The sequence below is a fragment of the Falco naumanni genome, chromosome 2 (assembly GCF_017639655.2).
Source record: "Falco naumanni isolate bFalNau1 chromosome 2, bFalNau1.pat, whole genome shotgun sequence".
In the NCBI taxonomy this organism is placed as follows: domain Eukaryota; kingdom Metazoa; phylum Chordata; class Aves; order Falconiformes; family Falconidae; genus Falco; species Falco naumanni.
In genome coordinates, this window is record NC_054055.1 from 32,562,602 (window position 1) to 32,583,160 (window position 20,559).

At 42.2% G+C, this 20,559-nt stretch overlaps 1 protein-coding gene and 1 long non-coding RNA gene across 6 annotated transcripts in view; one reads left to right on the top strand and one right to left on the bottom strand.

The window, feature by feature from the left end:
* Nucleotides 1-1,437: 1,437 nt before the first annotated feature.
* Nucleotides 1,438-13,206, bottom strand: LOC121083695. 4 transcript variants are annotated; one of them, XR_005826452.1, is made up of 6 exons: nt 8,369-8,454; nt 6,430-6,598; nt 5,786-5,976; nt 4,768-4,977; nt 4,314-4,375; nt 1,438-2,625 (listed from the first exon to the last, which is right to left on the bottom strand). It is a non-coding gene; the product is annotated as an uncharacterized LOC121083695 (long non-coding RNA). The 4 variants fall into 4 exon arrangements; XR_005826449.1 differs by lacking the exons at nt 6,430-6,598; nt 8,369-8,454 and adding an exon at nt 13,068-13,206; XR_005826451.1 differs by lacking the exons at nt 6,430-6,598; nt 8,369-8,454 and adding an exon at nt 13,068-13,206 and having other exon boundaries at nt 1,438-2,628.
* Nucleotides 8,723-20,559, top strand: part of HTR2A (5-hydroxytryptamine receptor 2A) — a 28,327-nt gene continuing 16,490 nt past the window's right edge. Inside the window, exons 1-3 of one of the 2 annotated variants that reach the window (XM_040584331.1) lie at nt 8,723-8,813; nt 9,299-9,953; nt 14,782-14,982. In XM_040584331.1, coding sequence (XP_040440265.1) covers nt 9,539-9,953; nt 14,782-14,982 — 616 coding nt within the window. In that variant the 5' untranslated portion in view covers nt 8,723-8,813; nt 9,299-9,538. Of the gene's footprint in view, nt 8,814-9,280; nt 9,954-14,781; nt 14,983-20,559 lie in introns of both variants that reach the window. The other variant, XM_040584330.1, reaches the window with a different exon arrangement.

Genomic DNA, 20,559 nt, shown 5'->3' on the forward strand with positions numbered 1-20,559 from the left:
TCCTCTCTGCCCTTGCTGCAGTAGCGCCAGCAATCTTCATGAAGTCTTTCCTTGACGGTATCTCACGAAGACACACACGGGATAGCTGCCAAGGCTACAGCCATGTTCATGAAAGATACGAATGCTGTGGGAAATACTCTGTCTGCCCTAGTCCTAGACCTATGCCTAGACACATACATCTTCTCTGCAGTGGATCATGCCAGCATGTCTCTCAGGACTTTTGCACAGATGACCAGAGCAGACCAGCAGCTAACTGGGATTTATTGGTGTGCAAGAAGGTGATCTATACATGAGTTCAGTGACTCTGCACATACCACAGAAAAAGCTACAGTGCCCTATATTGTATTAATAAACATGATAAAAACTTATGGTTGGAAGAAAGGCAATCACTTTTACCATTTAACACTTCAATACTTTTAATGGTAATGACTGCTCCCTCATTCCTGCCTCTCATCAACAGCTTTCAAGGAAGCATCATTAAGAAGGCATATTCCAGTACAAGAGAGGCATCAGGTTCCATTCATTTAAAAGAGATATTTCAATAAAGCTAATTTAACATTCAGATCAGAGGTGCCCTCAGGGATTCCTGTGTCTACCCTACACAGCTCTGATGCTCAGCTGTAGCCCATGTTTGTATGATACCAGTGTGTAAGATAGGGAGATGCCCAGTGAGTGTGGATTTTCCTAAAAAAGACTGTAAGTCAGTCTTTTATTGGACTCCACAATACAGTGGTGTTCAGCCATATGTTAGAGTGTGGGAGGGTATAAACTGTACTACATAAAGCCAGCAGGTTCTCCACTTGTATTTCAACTTATAGTACTTGCACCCCTAGTAGAAACTGATAGAAAATTTAATATTAGATCCTCGACAGACTCAAAAATGAGTAGGAAGAAAATGAAAGTCAAAATGTTTACAGAGATATCAAACCCCACTGGAAAAATATTTTAGCTTTTGGTTGTATTCCATTTGTTTCCTTAAGTGATTCAGTGCTTTAAATAAATAGTTTTGATTGCCTTAAGTGTTCTAAAGAAAAACATTCAGATTCCAGTGGTATTCAGGAAAAAGAGCACAGATAAATCAGTCTATTAAACTAGGTAAATAATAACAGCTTCTTTTACAAATCAAGTTGTAAGTTTTTGTGATCTCCCCAAGGCCTTCAGAGCAGAATTTTACAGGCTCTGTAGAGAGTACCTGTTTACAAACTGCATCTAAAAAAGAAGGTGGGAATTAGTTGTACCACTAAGCCAAAAAGATGCTGCATTTCCTCTGGAACACTTAAAATTATAGTAAAATTATTCTGCAGAAAATACAGCATTGCAAACTTTGGAAGTAACAGCAAAGTCTTGGCACAGTCAGTTGAGCTGAGTCAACTAGATCAGCCAGTGCTGCATCTAGATGTAAAGAAATATTTACATACCTGGAGGTAACATGATTCTTTTAATGTATTTTGCAGATCTGACTCAGCTCTCACTGTTTCAAGAATCAGATGCTATGAAGATACAATTTGTAGCCTGATCTGTGAATCACCACCTTACATGAAATGATTAAAAAGTGGGATCCAGCACAGCAGTCCGATGAATGAGTGCCCCTAAATTCACTGCCATGGAATCAATGGAAGCTTTTGCATTGACTCTCAATGGAGACACTCAATTACCTTTCCATTAAGGCAAATGTTTTTCTGTGCACCTACAGTTAAGATCTATCTTAAACAAGCAGACTGGATCCCAGCCTACGATGCTAGCATTGTTGACAAGCCACAGTTACAATACTTAAGGATTCAATCAGCCAGCCTGTCTGTTGCAAGTTTGCACCTTCTTGCAAGTTCACATTGCTGAACCAACCTTGATTTAATGCTGGACTATATTTTCATAGACAATAGCTTTGCCTGATTTCACAGAAAAGTAGACCTACTGGGGACTGCCCCTTACAGAACTCTTGCATGTATCCATTAAAGCTGTTCTAATCAGTTAAATACAATTAAACAAAACCTGATAACAAAAATATTAGTTTTGCAAAGGAGGAATAACTGCATGTTTCTAGAACTACAGCACACATTCGATAACAGACATTCATGCTGATGCAAATTCATGCACTGTGTAATGTTTTCCACTTTGATGGTCATAAATTACATACTGTAACTTAACAAGTTGGAAAATGTGCTATCCCAGGAATAAGAGAGGGAAAACATAACAGAAATCATCTGCCAGTTTAATAGAGAGCTGTAACAAATAGCAGCTATATTTATTTTTTTAAGATCATCACTTCAGGGCTGCAGCTGTTTTGTTCTGCCATCTTTAAAGAGCAATAAAGGTATGCATAGAAAATACATTTGTAATGTTAACTCCTGCTGGTCTGGCAGGTCCCCAGCTATTTCACAGGTCTCTGGTAGTGTCTTCCATATGCTGTTGAACCCATGAGCTTCTGGGGAGATGGGAAATACAAACATATTTGGGCAACTCCCTGCCAACCCATAATGCTGCTAAACCAGCAGAGGTGACTCCACCTTTTTGGATTCAATATTGATATTTTTTTTCTTTTAAACGCTTCTCCATCCATCAATGTCCAAGTAGAAATGTAGCAAGTTCCTCATGGATTCAGCTTACTCTTGCTTTTCTGCTTATGTGCTGCTAGAGAAACAAGAAAGAAAAGAAAAGGAAAAAAAAAAATAAAAGCCCAGAGAAATACAGACAAATCTGTGTATGGAGCACAATAAATTGAAACAGCTTTTGTTTTCTTTTTGTAGTACTGTACTGACCTTGAGAGGGAAAAAAAGTCTAATTTAAATATTGTAGGATCTAAAATTATGAGTAGACATCAGCAGTGAATACAGGGAAAAAAACAACTTTATCACCTTTTACAAAGCGATGGAATTTATTGGAAGAAGGGAAAGGAATGAAGGATGAAGTGCACCCACCTTCTATAGTGTGTATTGCCTGACTAAAAGGCTAAAACAGCTTTTAACAGACATATAAGACTCCCCATAGACGATGATGGCTTGGCAGAAAGTTCCCACAATGCCACCTTTGCAATATGGTGTGTGATTTTGATCACCCCATTAAAAAGATGTTGTAAGATGGGTAAGAGCTGAGGTGATACAGGCTTTGGACGATGACCACTGTTAATTGTGGGCAGCAAGTGCATCTTCAAGCAGCAAACTGAAGTAAATCAAGTGGAAAATGCTCACTGCTGCTTGCAAGCTTTAAATTGAGGAAAAAATTAGTGGAAGAGATTCTGGTACTAATACTGGAATACAGAGCTTTATGCTATGGGATTCGCACTGATATGTGTCTGGATGAAATAAAGTTTTACCTACAGTGGAACTGGCTCATTTGTAATTCAGAGGATCAGAACACAGCATAATATTGTCTCAGCACAAGCCAACCTGCCAGCTTCTTCCTAGCGCAGCTGAAATGGAAATATCTAAAGCAAAATGTGTTTTAGTAAATCAAATGTCTGCAGAGGCCTCTGGTGATATAAAAGCTATTGTCAGGTATATAAATAGTTAATATTTACATCTGAGAGAAAGATGTAAAGAAGAACTTGTCCCTTCAGGTATCACTAAAATAAAGCATGGAATTTTAGAGATGTTTCTTTAAAAACGGCTGTAGCATTCCTCCTTAAAGCATCAAAGGCCATTCATCCATTCAGCACAAAAGGTTAATGGACACTCCCCAGCAGTTTTGACTCCTGTGGGAAATTAAGTTTCCACGGAATCAACATTTATGCAAGAAAAAAATAATTTTGCCCAAAGCATTCAGGTTTCCTTTGGGAAGAATCAAAACAAAACATTTCCTTCACTACATGGGTTTGACCCAAATTAAACGTTTCAGTTTATTTTTTAACTGAACAAGAATGTTTTATTTCAGCTCAGTTCAACTTGAAACTGCCTCTAGGCTTGCTGTTACGGTGGATATAAAACGTCCAGGAGAATAAGGGAATAAGACAATCTGCATATCAGCCAGTTAGCTGTCTCATAAGAAAACATTTTTAATTCAACAATATTAAAATGTTACATTTAGATCAACAAGACTGAAGCAAAATGTTTGGGTACTTCCAAACTGAGGTTCTTCAGAACTTTTCCTCCCATGAAAAAATTTTGATGTGGTAAAAGAAATGTTTAAATAGCAAAATTGCACATGAGAAAAAAAATATCTGACTGATTTCCAGCCAACTAATCGTTCCATCAGTTTTATGCCACAGCAATTCAATTGAGCTGCACTGGAATCACACTGGAATCATACCAGCCTAAAAGAGGTCACCAGTGCAATGTTACTGATCTTGGTGCACAGGCTTAGGAAGATAAACAATGTACCTTAAGCTGTTCCAGGTTGTCTTTCACATTTACCTCCTTCTTTGGACTGTAACTTGCAGATCCTGAAAGAATAACATGTGGTTAGAAAGGAGGACACCCTACAAATCACCAGGAATACTGCACATCTTTCCAAAACTCAGGGATGAATGAGGCAATCAGGCTTTTAAAATCACCTGGGATTGAACAGACTGTAATGAGCATTTGCATGTGGGATAGACGTGAAAGTTTACAGTTTCTGTTATTTTTATATATATATATATGATACGTATTTGCTTATTACAGATTTCTTAGTATATATTACACTTAGAAATTATAGTCAAACTGAGATATTCCAGCTTTGCTTTTAGCCTCAACTTCTAATATTCAGTTCTCATTCAAAAGCAGTCCAGACCAAATCAATACAGACAGCCAGTTTCACAGCAGAGACCCCCACAACAACACACCAGTTACTCACCACAGGTTTTCAGTCATCACGACCCGTGGCCCACAGGAGGACACAGGGTGCTGGTGCTACAACACCCAGCTTGCTCAGGATCATCACCTGTGGACAGCAAGGTTGAGGGACGCTGCTCCCGCGTGGATTTCAGAAAGATCATGCCAACCTGTTCTCACGTTACTGCAATGGCATGGGTCAAGAAGGCTGAGAGATCCAGAATGAGCTTGACTGCGGAGTGTGTGCCAAAAAAAGAACAGCACTGTTTAGTTATTTGTTCTGGTTTGCAATAACTAGCTTTTGATTCACATCCTGAGGCACCACAGTATTAACTGTTCCAACAGTCCCTGATAAATGTACACAGAGATACAAAATGGTAGCTGTCTTGACCGCAACACAAATTATTCACATTCTACTTGCCTCACTTTCAGATGTCAGAGTGAGTGATTAACCTCTGCAGTTTACACATTTACTGATCACACAAGCCACTCAAAACATAGGGCAGGGCAATGGCAAACTCAGAAACTGGGGATTTTTATACCTGAAATAATCCTGAGAACACCAAATCTGTGTTATGCAAACTAGTTTTTGTATTTCTCCTCTTTCAGATGAAATTGTTGAAAAGCAGCATTTCTAGGAAGCAGTTATGTGCACCACGCCAAGCATAAAAACCCTGCCCAAGAGGACAGATTAATGTTCTACATTTCCAAGCAGAGCTAGGAAACAGAGGAGGGGCTCTCATGAATCTGATATGTTGGTGCCTTCCAGAAATTAAAAAGCAGTATGTAGACGGTTCCCATGCCAGCTGTGTTTCTGAAGAATGCTCTATGTCTAATGCAGACTACATTATCGCCGTTTTAAGCTAAGATTTCACTTAATTTACATAGACTGGGACAGACTGCAGCTGTCTGTTTTTAGTGCAGACATGCTGCCTGGGATTTCAGGTCACAGCATGTGAGGCTCTGCTGCTGTCGGAGTGCAAGCTTCTTTGTTTAAAAACGGAAGATCATGGGACCTACAGTTTTCCAGAACTACTCACCATTAGGAGAAGCAATAGTCAAGGCTGCCTTTAGACGTGACTAACCATCTAGGAGTTGTACCTCCCTGCTCTCTCAAGGCAAAGTACATGCTTAGTTCTGCATAGAGGTGAAAGCACCCGTGGAAGCCCTGATACCCGCCTTTCACTGGGTTCAGCACAGGGAGGTTGGATATTTTTGCATTGCTTGACCCCTGTAACGATACCATATGGAAGGGAAGCCATTTTCAGGTTCTTGTGGGGGAGATGGGATGGCTGGGTTTTGCAGTCAAAGAAATCCTGAGACAAATAATACAACGTACTTGTGCTCCGTAGCACATCCAACATACTTTGCTAGAAGACATTGTAAGATCACAAATTTGTTTCTGACATACTGGGCTATACAAAAGTGGTTTGTGACTCATCCATGTTTCACGTGCAAACCTTAAAAAAGACATTTCATCTACCTGTGCCTCAGTTTCACATATGTCAAACAGTTTTATGGGGAGACAGAGTAATGTTCAGAAGGCACTCAAACATTGTGGTGGTGGTGGTGGTGGTCCACAGCTAGACCAAAGGAAATGAACGGTGCAGTGCTTAGCTGAAGAGCTTATGGCCATACCTGCAAAGGTCTTAGATGAGGCAACATTCAGCCTGTTTGCACTTACCTTCTGCGTTTCTGATGTCCAGAGCAGAGCTGCAGTCTTAAATGAGTCATTGAAGCAGAGGAAGGATGAAGTATCTGTGAAAGTCATGCCATTCTAGTAAAAGGGAGATGAAGCTACTCTGTAAGAACGCGGAAGCTCCTTTAGGCATCTGCTTCAGGTCTACAGGGAGCTGGAGATGTGAAATCAGGATTCACAAACCTTTTACACACAGCCTATTTCTTAACTCAGGAAATTAGAAGACCAGGTCCTAAGCCTCCACTCCGTCCTTGGAGTGGGAAAAAAGACGCACAGCTCTGCTTGGTGAAACTGGGCTTTGCTGGCAGACCCACAGTTTGGGTACTCACCTGCAAAATAGTACCGCCCCACCCCCACCCCCCATGACTGTTACTTTAGAAATGTTAGAGCCCCAAGGGAACCATCTAAGAAAATAACAGGACACCTGGGTTCTTCAGAAAGGATCATACGTAGCCCTAGCCAAGGGGTCTTGTGCCCTGTTTTGCACAGTAGCCACGTTCAACAGAAGTGGAGCCCAACACCTGCAGCAGATCTGCACTTTCATGTCAAGAGCATCTTCGCAGGATGGCTGCTGAACCCTCTGGAACATGGATGCCAAATTCACTTGGTGAACACAGTAACCCATTCGGTTATTGTATTAAAGGCAAGAGGGAAAGAGCCTCTTCTGGCTCCTGGACAAGACTGCCAGGGCTGAAACATTTCCTGCTAAATTCAGCATTATTAACCTTCTTTACCATCTTGTGTTGCCCGATAGTCTTCTGGCCTCACCTACAGGATTGGGAAATTTAAGCACTGGGATGACTCATCTCCAACTCCCATGTGGGCATCGGTAGGAGCTACTGCCTGACTGCTCTGTCCTGCTGTGATGGCTGTTGGTCTGGGCTCAGCTGGGAGCAAAACTGGTTCCACAGGAACTCTACTGTGAAAGGGGTCCTGTAACAGTGCCTCAGTGATCTGAATGGGCTTTGGTGGGTGCTCTGAGACTTTGATCAGGTTTTTGACCCCTGAAGTGATTGGCACATCAGCTGAGCTGTTGTAACTCTCCCTGGGTTTGCAGCCCCCGGGAAGTGCAGCAGAGTTAGTGGTGCTGCACATAGAGCTGCGCTATAGGAGCACACGGCAGTTGCTGTGGGTCTGCCAGGACCCACCAGTGCCCAGTGACACTAGCGTGTCTCTGAGCTCTCACTGCAAACTGCCCGAGCCTGCCTGTACATGCCCTCTACATGAGGGAAGTCTGCAGTGTATTTCAGGATGGGCAGGGGAGCGGTGAATCCACTCAGCTGAAATTTTGACAACTGTGTTTCAGAAAATCCGGGAGTAGGTTTTATGCTAGGTGGCAAATTGAAGAGCTGGCTACTTCCTCATCCACGTCCTGGCAGCAGAGGTAGAAAGCAGAAATGGTGGAAGGCTGTTTTGGTTCCCCCTCTGCTGTATACTCTTTTGCTTTACTGAACTGCTCCATTTGGGACACTTGCTTGGGACAGGCTGCTGGGGTTAATTGTTGCATCCACCTCCTGACAAATGAGCATGATATCAGAGTGACTTCATTTTTTTATAAATATCTATTGCCAATTTGATTATCGTGTCAGCACAGACCAGGAGTTAAAACTGAAGGGGACTGGATGTTACTCCTTCATCTTAAGGCTGGCATAATTTTCCGTCCACATGGGAAAAGCTTCACACTTACATTTTTCACTAGTATCTACCATCGGGAGCCTTAGATTTTGTCTCTGTTAAGCCTGCATCCTGTAAAACACTGTAATTGCATGCAGCTGTGTTTGCAAGCCATCCTCTGCAAGTGGAAAGCGTGCATTGAAAAAGCACCCAAGCGGAGGACCTCTGAAATATAAGCTGCACAAGCTGCTAGTTTACCAAAAAGACCCCCCCTGGTCTGCCCTCCCCTGCCCTCCTCTGCTGTTGCTACCTTGCAGTTTATGACATCCAGACAGTGGGAGGTCTGACGAACCGAACAAGGCAGTGAGCGAGAAATTCCATTCCTGTCGAAATCAGTAATTCCTCCGTGCAGGCTGCTTTTTCGTGTGCATGTGTGTGCTTTCTTTTGTGTCACTTCGAGAAGGGCTCTGATATTATTATTACTTTAAATACAGCTTGCCCTGGGGCGGGGAAACGCACAAGGAAAGAGTCGGCAAGCAGCCTATCTCTCAGAAGAAAAGAGCAAGCCTTGCAGCACAGGAACCGGCTTCACTCAAGTGTGCAGTTTAGAAGTCAAAAAACTATTCCAAACACCACCATTTTGGAGGAGGCTGAAGAAAAAGGACACAAAACTGGCTAAACACAGTGAAGAATATGGTAAATCAGGGTATAAAGTGCACCTAATTGCAGTTTGAGAGTGGGCTCTGAAGTACAATGTAAGTCTTCCTTAAATTCTATTTTTTTTATGATAGTATCTTGTTGTTTAATTTCCATTCTGAAGCCAGGCTGGGCCAAAAGGTATAATTAGCTATAAAAGTCAGCACGGAGCAGAATGTGTAGTCTCTGACATGAGGCTGAAAATGATGCTGGAATAAACAGGAGTCAGACACTATCAGCCATATCATGGAAGACAAACTATAAATAAGAGCATGCCTAATTATTTCAAGAGAAAGATGCTGGATGGAATCTTTAATCAACTTTCTTAATAGGGAAGCGAGAGCTCTGCTGTTTTGTATGGCAAGCTATTTTAATACTGCTGTGTTTAAAATTGTGTGATTATGGTTACCAATAGCAATAAGATATGTAGTTCCAGAGGGGAGTCCTAGTGGCTGCAAAAGTTTTTTCTCTTTTTCTCCAACATTTTTGCTCCTGAAGCCTCAAGTCCACATTCTCTATCCTACAGCTTGGTTTTGCTTTTCAGCTGGATTTTCAATGTACGCCAACGCTGGACTTCCGATGGAACTGAAAACAAAGCATTTCAGCTTTTGGAGTAATTCTGGTATGTTTTTCTACATCACAGTAGTGGCAAAGATACAGTCGACAAAAGATTGTGCTCCCTCAACTTCTGGCATGGACAGCTGAGGAATATAAACCCTGATGGTGACAAAGGGTGATCATTTCTTATTTTTCACTACTTATCTCACCGGTTTTGGACTTAGCGATGGATATTCTTTGTGATGAGAAGAGCTCTGTGAACCCAACTGTAAACTCCTTAATACAAATAAATCATGAGAGAAGACTTTACAGAAATGTTTATGGAGCTGGAGAGATTAATATATCACATCTTTTTAACCTGACTGTCGACTCTGAAAACCTTACCAATCTTTCGTGTGAAAGTAACGTGAGTCCACCGTGCTACTCTTCCCTGTTTCAGCTTTCACAGAAAAACTGGCCAGCTTTGCTGACAGTGATAGTGATTGTTTTAACCATTGCTGGAAATATTCTTGTCATCATGGCTGTGTCACTGGAGAAAAAACTACAGAATGCCACTAACTATTTTCTAATGTCACTTGCAATAGCTGATATGCTGCTGGGTTTCCTTGTCATGCCTGTGTCAATGTTAACCATACTGTACGGTGAGTATTAGCTGTGTAACCTACTGCATGTATTAAGAAGCTTTAAACATTGCATGCACATGTTGTTGTTGTTGTTATTTCATTTAGTTACCACAAAAAAAATTAATCATTCTATACAAGTTGAAATATATGTAATTGGTTAATGGATGTAAAAATAGGTGAAGTATTTGAATCTTTTCCTACTTTCTATTTCTAGTTACAAGCATTTTAAATACAGTCCAGATCATCAGTTTATTACTTAGTTGCTGGATGAATTGTCTCAAAGTGTATACGAAGATGCTTTGTTCTTGCTATTCTTTCAGTTTTTTCCCTGGCTCATAATTTTCAATATTCCTAATGAGAACGTAGGGTCCTGTCAGTTAATTTGCTCTGCAAATATGCATAGAAGCACTAATGACTACCTTTAGATTCAAAGTAGGCAACCTCTTCAATTTTCTTGTTTAAGTAATAAAAATGTAAAGAATTTTCTTAACACCAATACCCTGCTTAGACATTTACTTACCAGCAAATGCTGGAATAAACATTGTGGGAGTTAAAAAATGGATGGGAATGAATTCTACCTGATTTTAAGTAAAATTTACAAATGCAAAGCTATGATTTCTTAAGAGTAGCTATTTAAAAATTAAGTGAATAATGACTTACAGTTCGTAACCTTGCAGATGATTAACAGCAGATCTCATTTTCACCAAAATCACTTCCAGCATAGCTCACGTAGAAAAAAAGCAGCAGCCTCTGTGTTCAGTACTAATATAGTCAGGCTGTTATAATCCCTAAACTTTGAGTTTTCCAGTGCCACAACTGAATTGCTACAGTTCAAGGAGAAGCCAGGCAACATCAGGAGGAAAGTCAGGTTGTTTACAAAGATTTCTATTGCTTCACTATTTTGGGAATACAGGTCCAAGCACGAGCCTGTGACTTAAGAGAGATTTCATACAGAAACCTGGAAGTTTATTTCCCAGTTTCTGTATTTCTACGCAGATTGCCCTCAGTAACATTGGCAAACTGTATTTGGCATCAGTGATGGTGTAACTTTGTAATTTATTGCATCAGTGATGCAACTACCTTTGGTGGAAGAAACAGCGTAAACCAGAGCCGTGGGAGCAGCACTCGTCCGATGGGTGAGATTAGCAAAAACCTTTATAATCCTGCATGATTCTCTGAGACATGCAACAGGGACTCCTGCTGGCCAGGCTCTGCTGCCAAGCAAAGAGGTGCCAGAAATCTGAGGCTCAGAAGTGGTTTGGAGGTTGGGACGCAGGATTTCCTGCACACAGCAAAGCCGAAACCCTTGTCGCAGAGGGAAGGCTGCATCACCCTGCTTTGCAATCACCAGAGTGGAGGAGCAGCCAGGCACCTAAAGCCATGGCGGAGGGAGCATGTTGGCTTTGCCTCCTCTCCCCCTGCTTTTTGCCTTGCAAGGTCAAGAAGGGGAGGCCTTTGCAGGGTAACTGGGGGTGAAAAATCATCTGGTGGTGCACAGAGGTACCAGAAGAGCCATCTCGGCATGGTGCACCATCATCCTCCACAATGACCAGTGATGGCATGCAGGGAAACCTCACCTTACACAGAAGCATTTGCTCAGTCTCAGCTGCCCAGCTTCAGCCACATCACCTGCGTTGTCGTCCTGAGCCCAAACTGAGGGCTTTGCACTTGATTTGCTCTGCCGGGGCGCCTCAGAGGCTATGGAACAAGTGTGCCCCACCACCCGCTCTGCACCACCTTGAAGGGGAATTGTGACTGTTTTGCTCAAAAGAGAGATTATTTCCTTCTTGAGAACTTTACAGCTACTGTGGAAACTCCCATTTGGGTGCCCAGTCACACCAGTCATGCACCTGTCCCAGCCTGCATCCTTTGGCCCAGGCAGGCTTCTCCATCCACCCAGCAGCACCAGCTTCTACTGGGAAAAGACACCAAGCAAGTCCTGCCAAGGTGGACATGCCCACAGAGCAGAAAACTCACAGAGCTGAACAACAGTGCTGGTTCCCACACAAAACAATAGGGTGCTGGATGCTTGTTGCTCCTGCCTTGGAGACTTGTCCCATGCATAGGTGACAGCAAAAGTGTGGAGCAGCTGTAGGGATTATTGGCAGATGCTACATAACTCCCTGCTGCAGTGGAAGGACCAGGCATTTCAGAGGGCTCCTGTCCAGCCCAGGCATGGTCTCGGCTGATGTGCTTCTGAGAAGGCAGGACAGTGCACAGGGCCTTGTCAGCAACTGCCTGTGCCTACAGACTCTCCTTTCTTCTTTCCTTACAGCAATTCCTTAGCCTTTCGCTCAAAACAGTTTTCCTGTACCTCCTGCCCAGTCATCCTGGCCAGCTTGGCCTGTTTGCCTCCTCACCTGAAAGGCAGGTGAGAAAATATTTATCCTCTCCTGGATATATCAGGAAGAAAATCTTATCTCATCCTAGGGCCACCTGCCCTCCCTCTCAGTCTCTCAACCTGAAAATGTACAGATGACAAGCCTCATTTGCCTGTCCCTTGTATGGAACTCCTTCACATGAGCTCCTGGACCTCATGAGCTCTCATGGACCACATGAAATCCTGGACCTTGTAAAACTTCTCCTGCCTACCCAGTCTTTAAATTGCAGCCGTGTTTTGTTTTGCTCGGTTTGGTTTGGTTTGGTTTCCCCTTGGATATATCAAGGGGTGAATTGGACAGTGGTCAGAGCACAGCACAAGACAAAGGTGCCCTGCACCATGCTCCACATAAAATGTCCCAAGGTCTTCCTGGAGGATACTGTCTACACCCTTCCTAACTCTTATTTCATCCACAATTGGCTCCTCTCATGTACTTTTCCCTATCTTGGCCCTGTAGTCTCCAGCGTAGTTTATCTGATGGATGCTGTTTTACCCCTGCCCCATCCAGGTTTAGAGCAAGGACAAGAGATCTAGAAGGATATGACAAATGCCTTCCCAAAGGCCACTGAAGCAAGAGAACAGATGCATGTCGTCAAGCGTAAAAATACTTTATCGCTTTTCCCTTTGTAAACTGTCCTGGCCTGACAGAGAGATGCTGCTGGGAAGACATGCCCCAGAAAGCCCGCCCTCACGCAGCACACCCCAGAGACCAGACTCCCCACTGGAAAACCAGAAAACAAGATAAAACATACCCATAAATGCTGTATGGCTTGTCAGGATCAGTTCATATTACAGCAGTCCAAGAGCACCATGAAATAGGTCTTCTCAGTGCCTACCAAGACTAAAATCAATTAGGCACAGACCTCGCTTCTCTGCCTCTCCCTCTGTTCCTGCTATTGCAAATCGGGTACTGTATCTTCCAAGGAGACAGGCACTCCCCCAAATACTAGCGTGTTCTCACAACACTAAGTTTGGCATTGCCCATGACACGCTGTCATGGGCAGCTTGGTTAATATGCTCTAAATTAAATCACCACAAGATAAGGACGCAGATAACTGCAAAACTTACTTCAAGGAGAGTTTTTAGTGATTGCCTGCAGGACTAGAATGGCCTTTGAATGGGGGTCCTGCAGGGCTCTGCTTAGCCTGGATCTGCTCAGTATTGCCCCTAACAGCTTGGCTAGTGTGTAGAGCGTGAAGTTACACAGCTCTCCAATAGCACCAAGCTGGGAGAGGTTACAAGCACTCAGAGGGACAGGATCAGAATCATCAACAATCATCTGGACCCCTGAAGAGAAAATCTGAAATGAACAAATAACATTCAGTGAGGATAAATTCAAAGATAACAACTAAGGAAAAAGATAGCAAACCAACTACTGCTGGGAAAGTTTGTCCAGGCTTCAGGAAAGCTGAATAAGATCTGACTGTCAAAACGGATCATAAGCTAACCATGCATCACTAGTATGACATTTTTATACAAAAGGCACTCATAATTCTAGGTTTTGTAACTAAGGACATTCCTGTGAAGCAATCTTGTATTTCACTTAGCAGTCAGGAGGCCTTTGCAAGAATACAAAGCCCTGTTTTGGTCACTGAATGACAAACAAGATGAGGATAAATTAAATAGATTTCAGGGCAGAGAAACGAGAAGCACAAAAGTTTTAAAAGCATCATCTGTAAGCAAAAGATAAAAGAATTGGCTTTGCTTAGTCTCGAAGAGAAAAAAAAAGACACAAACCAACAAACTAGACAAGACACGATAGCCATCTCCCAATAGCTTCCAGAAAGGATAGCAATCAATTATTCTTCAAGGCTAGTGGAAAGAACAAGGAAAAAGAGAAGGCTTAATTTGCAGCTAAGAAGAGGATTGGATATTGGTAAACACTAATGCTTTTTCCTTGGATTGCTCTCTGTGGAGGAGCCTATCAATATTTATTGATACAGGGAATATGCTTATATAAGTATGTGGTGAGACAAATATCACTGGTATGCAATAAAATGCATTTTTTTCTTCAGCTGCCACTAAATCTGAAGTTTCAGTTTCAGAATTTAGATGGCTTTGCATACCAGCAGGTATTATTATGTAGTAATTACGTGGATAAAAAGTCCTAAAACGAAATTGAGAGCTTGCAAGTTTACAATGACAAAATTGCTTCTCTTTCCATAGATTTGCTGCCAGAATTGGTTAATCATAACATCAAGCATTAGCATTATGCAAATAGAATAAAAGAGAAAAAAACTGACACTGCCTGTAGCCTGGGAAAGAAGCAGAGTTAATCCCAAAAGCTACACAGTTAGAAGGTTGCAAACAAATAAAAAAGGTTTCTTGATACAGCATCAGGCAGCTTCTGTTGAAGACATCACTTACTACCACCTCCTACTAGAAGGATACACGCACTAAGACATACGTGTCACAACAAAAGATGTATGACATGTTCTTAGCTGATGTCAACTTTCTCTTGTGCAGGATACACATGGCCTCTACCGACAAAGCTCTGTGCCATTTGGATCTACTTGGATGTGCTTTTCTCCACTGCCTCCATCATGCACCTCTGTGCCATCTCACTGGATCGCTATATTGCCATTCGAAATCCCATCCATCACAGCCGGTTTAACTCAAGAACTAAGGCCTTTGCAAAAATAATTGCTGTTTGGACCATATCAGTTGGTAAGTGAGGCAATATTTCAGCATGTAATTGCAGATTTCTAGCCTTTGAGAGGATTTGACATATATATTGCGGTCTAAAACTGTATTCTCTGCCTGCAATATTTTGCTTGCTACAGTCTAAGAAGTGCTGTAATGTAGTAATTACGCAGTGGAAATCAAAAACAACAACAGGAAGTGTAGGAGAACTGACTACTGGGTTCGGGTTTGTCTTAAAGATGTGTTTATTTCCCATATTGATTATCCATTATTACCTTAATGTCTGAAAAGAAAAATTTATCTCAACTGAAAAAAAAAAAACCCAAAACCCTGTTTTATGTAAGTCTATTGTTCCCAATTTCTTACTAGGGTAATTTGATTACAAATGTTTCATACATGCAGATCTTTTCTGCCTTTCTCAGTGCATATGGTGGGGTATTTATGCATCCTATTTAGGAGGCATTAGACGCTCTGCGCAAACCCAAAATGAGAGGAATTTCTCCACAGGACGGTTCAGAGTTACAGCTTAAAATAGGTGTTCTGAATGACTCGCTAGATTAATCCCTCTTTGCACTAGCAAAACCCAGAGGCTCAAAACCAGACATGGGAGCATTGCTGTTCCGTTCCCGTGGTGGCAGCACCCTTGGTCCAGGGCAGTCTCACAGCATGGGAGTTGGGAAGAGGTTGGTGACTGATGCCACCAGGGATTTCCTCACACACCTGGGGCAGTGCTTCTTAGACGTGTTGGAAGCACGGTTCCCTTTCAGCTCATCTGGTTTCGTACACCCCCTGAGCACTGGCAGCTCATTTATTCAGAAGCAGGAAAAAATCCCTCTTTGCCCTGGAAGAGATGGGTGTTGCCAGCAATCAAATGTAATTAGCTGCTTCCCTGGCTAATACAAATTATTCCAAGTGTTAACTGTAATCTGTTACCACTCTTCCAAGGGGAAGGAAAGGAGATTGCTGCGGGCTTGCCACTCTGAACGGTCTCCTGGCCTCCCTCTTGATCCTGGCCCACAGTCTGAGAAAAAGCGGTCTAGGATTTTTATGACTTAAAATAGCTGTGCAGTAAGAAATAGCAGGAGCCCTCTTTCAACAGGAGGACAGTTCCTCCAAGACCTGATGAGGTTCAGCAGCACCACGTCTGGCTCTAGGGTGCATTCAGCTGTTCAGCTGTAGATGTTTGGCGCAGGCCAGGTGAACTCCACCCTAAAAATACCTAGTTACCTCTCAAATATGAAGGAAGCCTAGAGAAATTCAGATGTAGATGTCTTCATTTAGATTAGATGAATCATACCTTATATCTCTACAGTCACATTTTTATCAGTCCAGTAGAAAACATTACTTTGTCCGGTTTTTCACTATGCTTTTTTTTTTCACTGTGCTAGCATTTTCAGTGCATTCTCCATTTGATAGAAAAAAGTCAAGCATTCCTTAAATTTCTATGTACTGTCTTTGTCTGCCTTTGTGAGTGATGCCTATGCTTATTGTGTGTGAAATTATTGTCCTTTTTAAACACAAATAAATTCACAGAATGATCAGAACAACCATTCCAGGGGAAACCTAGTGATCCATGCTGCTCAGCATCTTTCCTCAGACATGGGCTCACTGTCAGAGTATCTGAATTAGCTCACTATTAAAATGAATCCACAAAAAATATTTAAGCCCTATTAGTTAGAACATGGTTTATGGTCCTGTAGCAGGAGGGCTTAGTTCTTTGACATCTTGATATTTCATTTCAAAAGTCAGGACTGTTCTTTGCAGTAATAACTGACAGCATCTTACCCGTTGTAAAAACACCTTTTCTTCTCTCTAGAGAATTTTCTTCTCACAGTGATCAGATGAGCCACAGATGTTATCTGTTATTACTATGGCAAGTGATAGCAACATGGTCCCTATTTATAGAACTCTGAAAAATACAACTTATTTTATTGGAAATAACTCAAGTGTGGCATGAGTGAAGAAGATGGTGTCCTGCTTTACTGCAGCTGAATAAGGACACATGTAAGGGAACAGTGGATGTCAGGAAAGTAAGTGGGCTGATAGGGTAAACTTCATGTCATTCACACATCACCTGTCCCTCAAAAAAGCAAGTAGGTTAAATAGATATAAATGAATGCAGGCAAGCACACTATGGTGTGCAGGAATGAAGCGGTGCTGAGCTGGTTTGCTAGTCCCATGGAAGCAAGGGGCATGGGGAGACAAGCTGAAGGAAGACGAATTGGTCCCCAGTCTGGCAACCATGTCATGAAGGAGCTCTGGCAAATCTGATGTGCTCCAGAGGACAGACAGAGAAGCAAATAAATGGCAAGCTATAAAGAAGCTGCTGAGCTAGTCACTGCCAGACTGGACTGAGTTTGCACTATGGCATATTGCTATATTAACAGAATAAAGAAAAATGCCAGTGTTATAAGGAACCTTGCTAGATCCCAGATCACCCGTGCAACTTGCTGTCAGTCAGCCATTGACCCTGCCCTCCTGATCTGCCACCATTCAGCTCAGAATAGGTAGGAAATGGTTTCTAAAGAATGAGGTGCTTTCTGTATCATTTACTAACAGAAGTGCTTTCTGAACAGAGAGGTACTTTATGTATCATTTACCAGTCTCCAGGCTCTCAGTGCTACTTAGAGTGGCAGGGTTATAAATTATTTAATTCATTGCATTTTCACGTAGCTATAGGGCTATAGGTGGCACAGACAGCACTGCTGTCAGGCACAACACGCTCTCCTCAGTGCATGGTGTGGCTGTTATCTCATTGGAGAGGCAGGAGTTTCTCAAGCGTTTGCCCTCCATCCTCAGTTAGATATCCTTTGGCTTCCCCTTGCTCCTGTAATTTGCAGCTGAGCTGGTGCACTGTGAACTTTCATGATGTATGAGATGGAGGGTAAAAAGCAAGAGAAAGAAATGAAAGATGTTTTGCTCCCCTGCATAGAGGCTCATTTTAGCAGGGGAAGAGGGTGGGAACCTGATGATCAGAGACCTTCAATAGCTCCCTCACTGTCAGAATCCTTAGTCCATCCTCCTGCATAGCCCCCTTCAATGACTGCTTTACCAGGCTGAGTCCAAATCTAGTTATGTTCTGTTTGTATGGTAGTATCCTGTGCCCAATCATCTTTGTACCCTTCTCTGAATCTTTCCTAGTGCTTCTACATTCTCTTTCAGACATAGGTGGCCAGACCACAATATTAAAGATGTGGACACACTATGAATTCATGTAGTGTAGTAATATTTCCTGCCTTGTTCTCAATTCCCACTTCAATAAAACCTACCTTTCTTTTGATCTTTAGGACTATCCCTGCACATTGAGCTCACTAACTCCAAACTCATGGAATCAGAGAATGGTTTGGGTTGGAAGGGAACTTTAAAGATCATCTAGTCCAACCCCCCTGCCACGAGCAAGGACATCTTTCACTAGTTCAGGTTGCTCAAAGACCCATCCAACCTGATCTGGAACTCTTCCAATGATGGGCATCTACAACTTCCCAGGGCAATCTGTTCCAGTGTCTCACCACCCTCACTGTAAAAAATTTTCTTCCTTATATCCAACGTAAACCCATGCTCTTTAAGTTTAAAACCATTGCCCCTTGTCCTGTCACTACGAGACCTGATAAAAAGCCCCTCTCCAGCTTTCCTGTAGTCCCTCTTCAGGCACTGGCAGGCTGCTATAAGGTCTCCCCAGATGGAGTCTTCTCTTCTCCAGGCTCAACAACCCCAACTCTCTCAGCCTGTCTTCATAGGAGAAGTGCTCCAGCCCTCTGACCATTTTCATGGCCCTCCTCTCTTTCCTGAGTAATGACAAATAGTTCTGCATATCTAGTTAGGGCTACCCCCAAACTAATGTACAACTGCTTCTCAGCACTGGATTTTGTTTGCTACTTTGCTGTTCATTAGCTGGGATTTATGAGGACCTTCTGCAATGCTCTACAGCCAACAGCTGCATGTTGCCAGCACATTTATTCAGTCCCAGTGTTCACACAAACAGGTCACGGATGGGCTGAACAGCGCTGATGACCACAGAGGGCTCTTGGACGTGACCTTCTACCACCCTCACTGTGGAAACAAACTGTTTAATCCTACCCTTTGTTTTCTGTCTTTCAACCCATCCTTTTTCTACAAAAGAATCTTTCTTCTTCTGACATTAGAGCTTAGTTTCTTTAAGACCCTTTGACATAGTGTTGTCAGAGCTTTCTGAAAATCCAGGAATATTGTATCAGTTGGATCACCATTATCCACCTGCTCACTGACTCCTGCAAATGCTTCTAGCTGATTTGCAGGGCTTGCAGATGTTGTCTTATTGCTTCCCATCTACCCATGTTTCTTTCATTATGACTTCTAATTTACCTAAGCAATAACACTTCCATTCACCAAATTTCTAATTTTCCTTTTATTCACTAAACTCACAAATTTATTCCGTCAATTTGTTCCAAAGACCAGTCACTCAGTGGTCTTCCTTCTGTTGGCTTCGGTGACATACTAAGTATGTATTAAGTATTTTAAAACACCCTAAAAAAAAAGATAATTTGATTTACTTGACTTCTGAAATCTTGACTTTCTTAGTTTAAACAAAAAATGTACTAATATTTGGGTTTGCCTTTAGTGGAAGAAAAGCATTTAGCCAGCAGCATTTCTTTTGCTAGACCATGTAATGCCACAGGCAATTGGTTTAAAATTGATTCTAATTACTGTAACAGATTCTAATCATGTCTTTAATTCTTAAATCATCCACTACCCAGAGTGGCTAGATAATTAGATTATTTGTAGCTGTTGAAGGCAAAAGCCCATTAAACCCTGAAAATTATTCCATTTGTTTTAAAGCACAGAGGTCATTACTGAGAACAGGTGTAAAAAGCCCAAGCATTTCCCCTTCCTAGAAAAATCAGAGCTGAATTTTGAATAGTGTTTGACTGGAATCTATAGAATTGTAAATAGAGCCTATGCTGAAAAATTCAGGTAAAGCACCTTTGAGTCCTAAGTGGACCTAAGAAATGTATTGCTCTGCAAGAGGCCAACAATGCCTCATTCTCTCATTTAAAAATCCTCGAAAGGGCCTCATAAAAGAACTGCAGTCATGAATGTTAATCCATTATATATGTAATTCCTCTGTCCTTATTTCTCTCTATTCCTCTGTTAATGGTCTAAGTAATGTGAGGTTTGATGAAGCACAAATCCTCTTAGCTGAGTTTTCTCTTTATCATTTCTCACTCAGCCTACACATCTGTTCACTGCCTTCAGGCAATCTCTGCTTTCCCCAGTCACTAACAACTTAGATTTATTCAGTACTTTTCATGCAGAAAAAAAGTCCAAAGTGGAGCTGGATGAGGCTGGTGAAATATCCCCCACTGCATAACTCTCCAAATTTTTGCTGTTGCTTCCAAGGCTTCAAAAATAGAGAAATACTGTAGCATGTGAAGCAACATTCTCCAAAGTGCAGGGTGCAAAAATTTACCACTGGTGCAAGCCCAGTGCAACTGAGCCCTCTGATAATTTGGCAGTGTGAAGTTTTATGCTGACATAGAGGCTTGCCCCTCCTTCCCAGGCAGCCTGCAACTTCTTTGCATGACTTCTTGCTGCTCTACAAAGGGCCAGGGAAGCAGCTGGGAT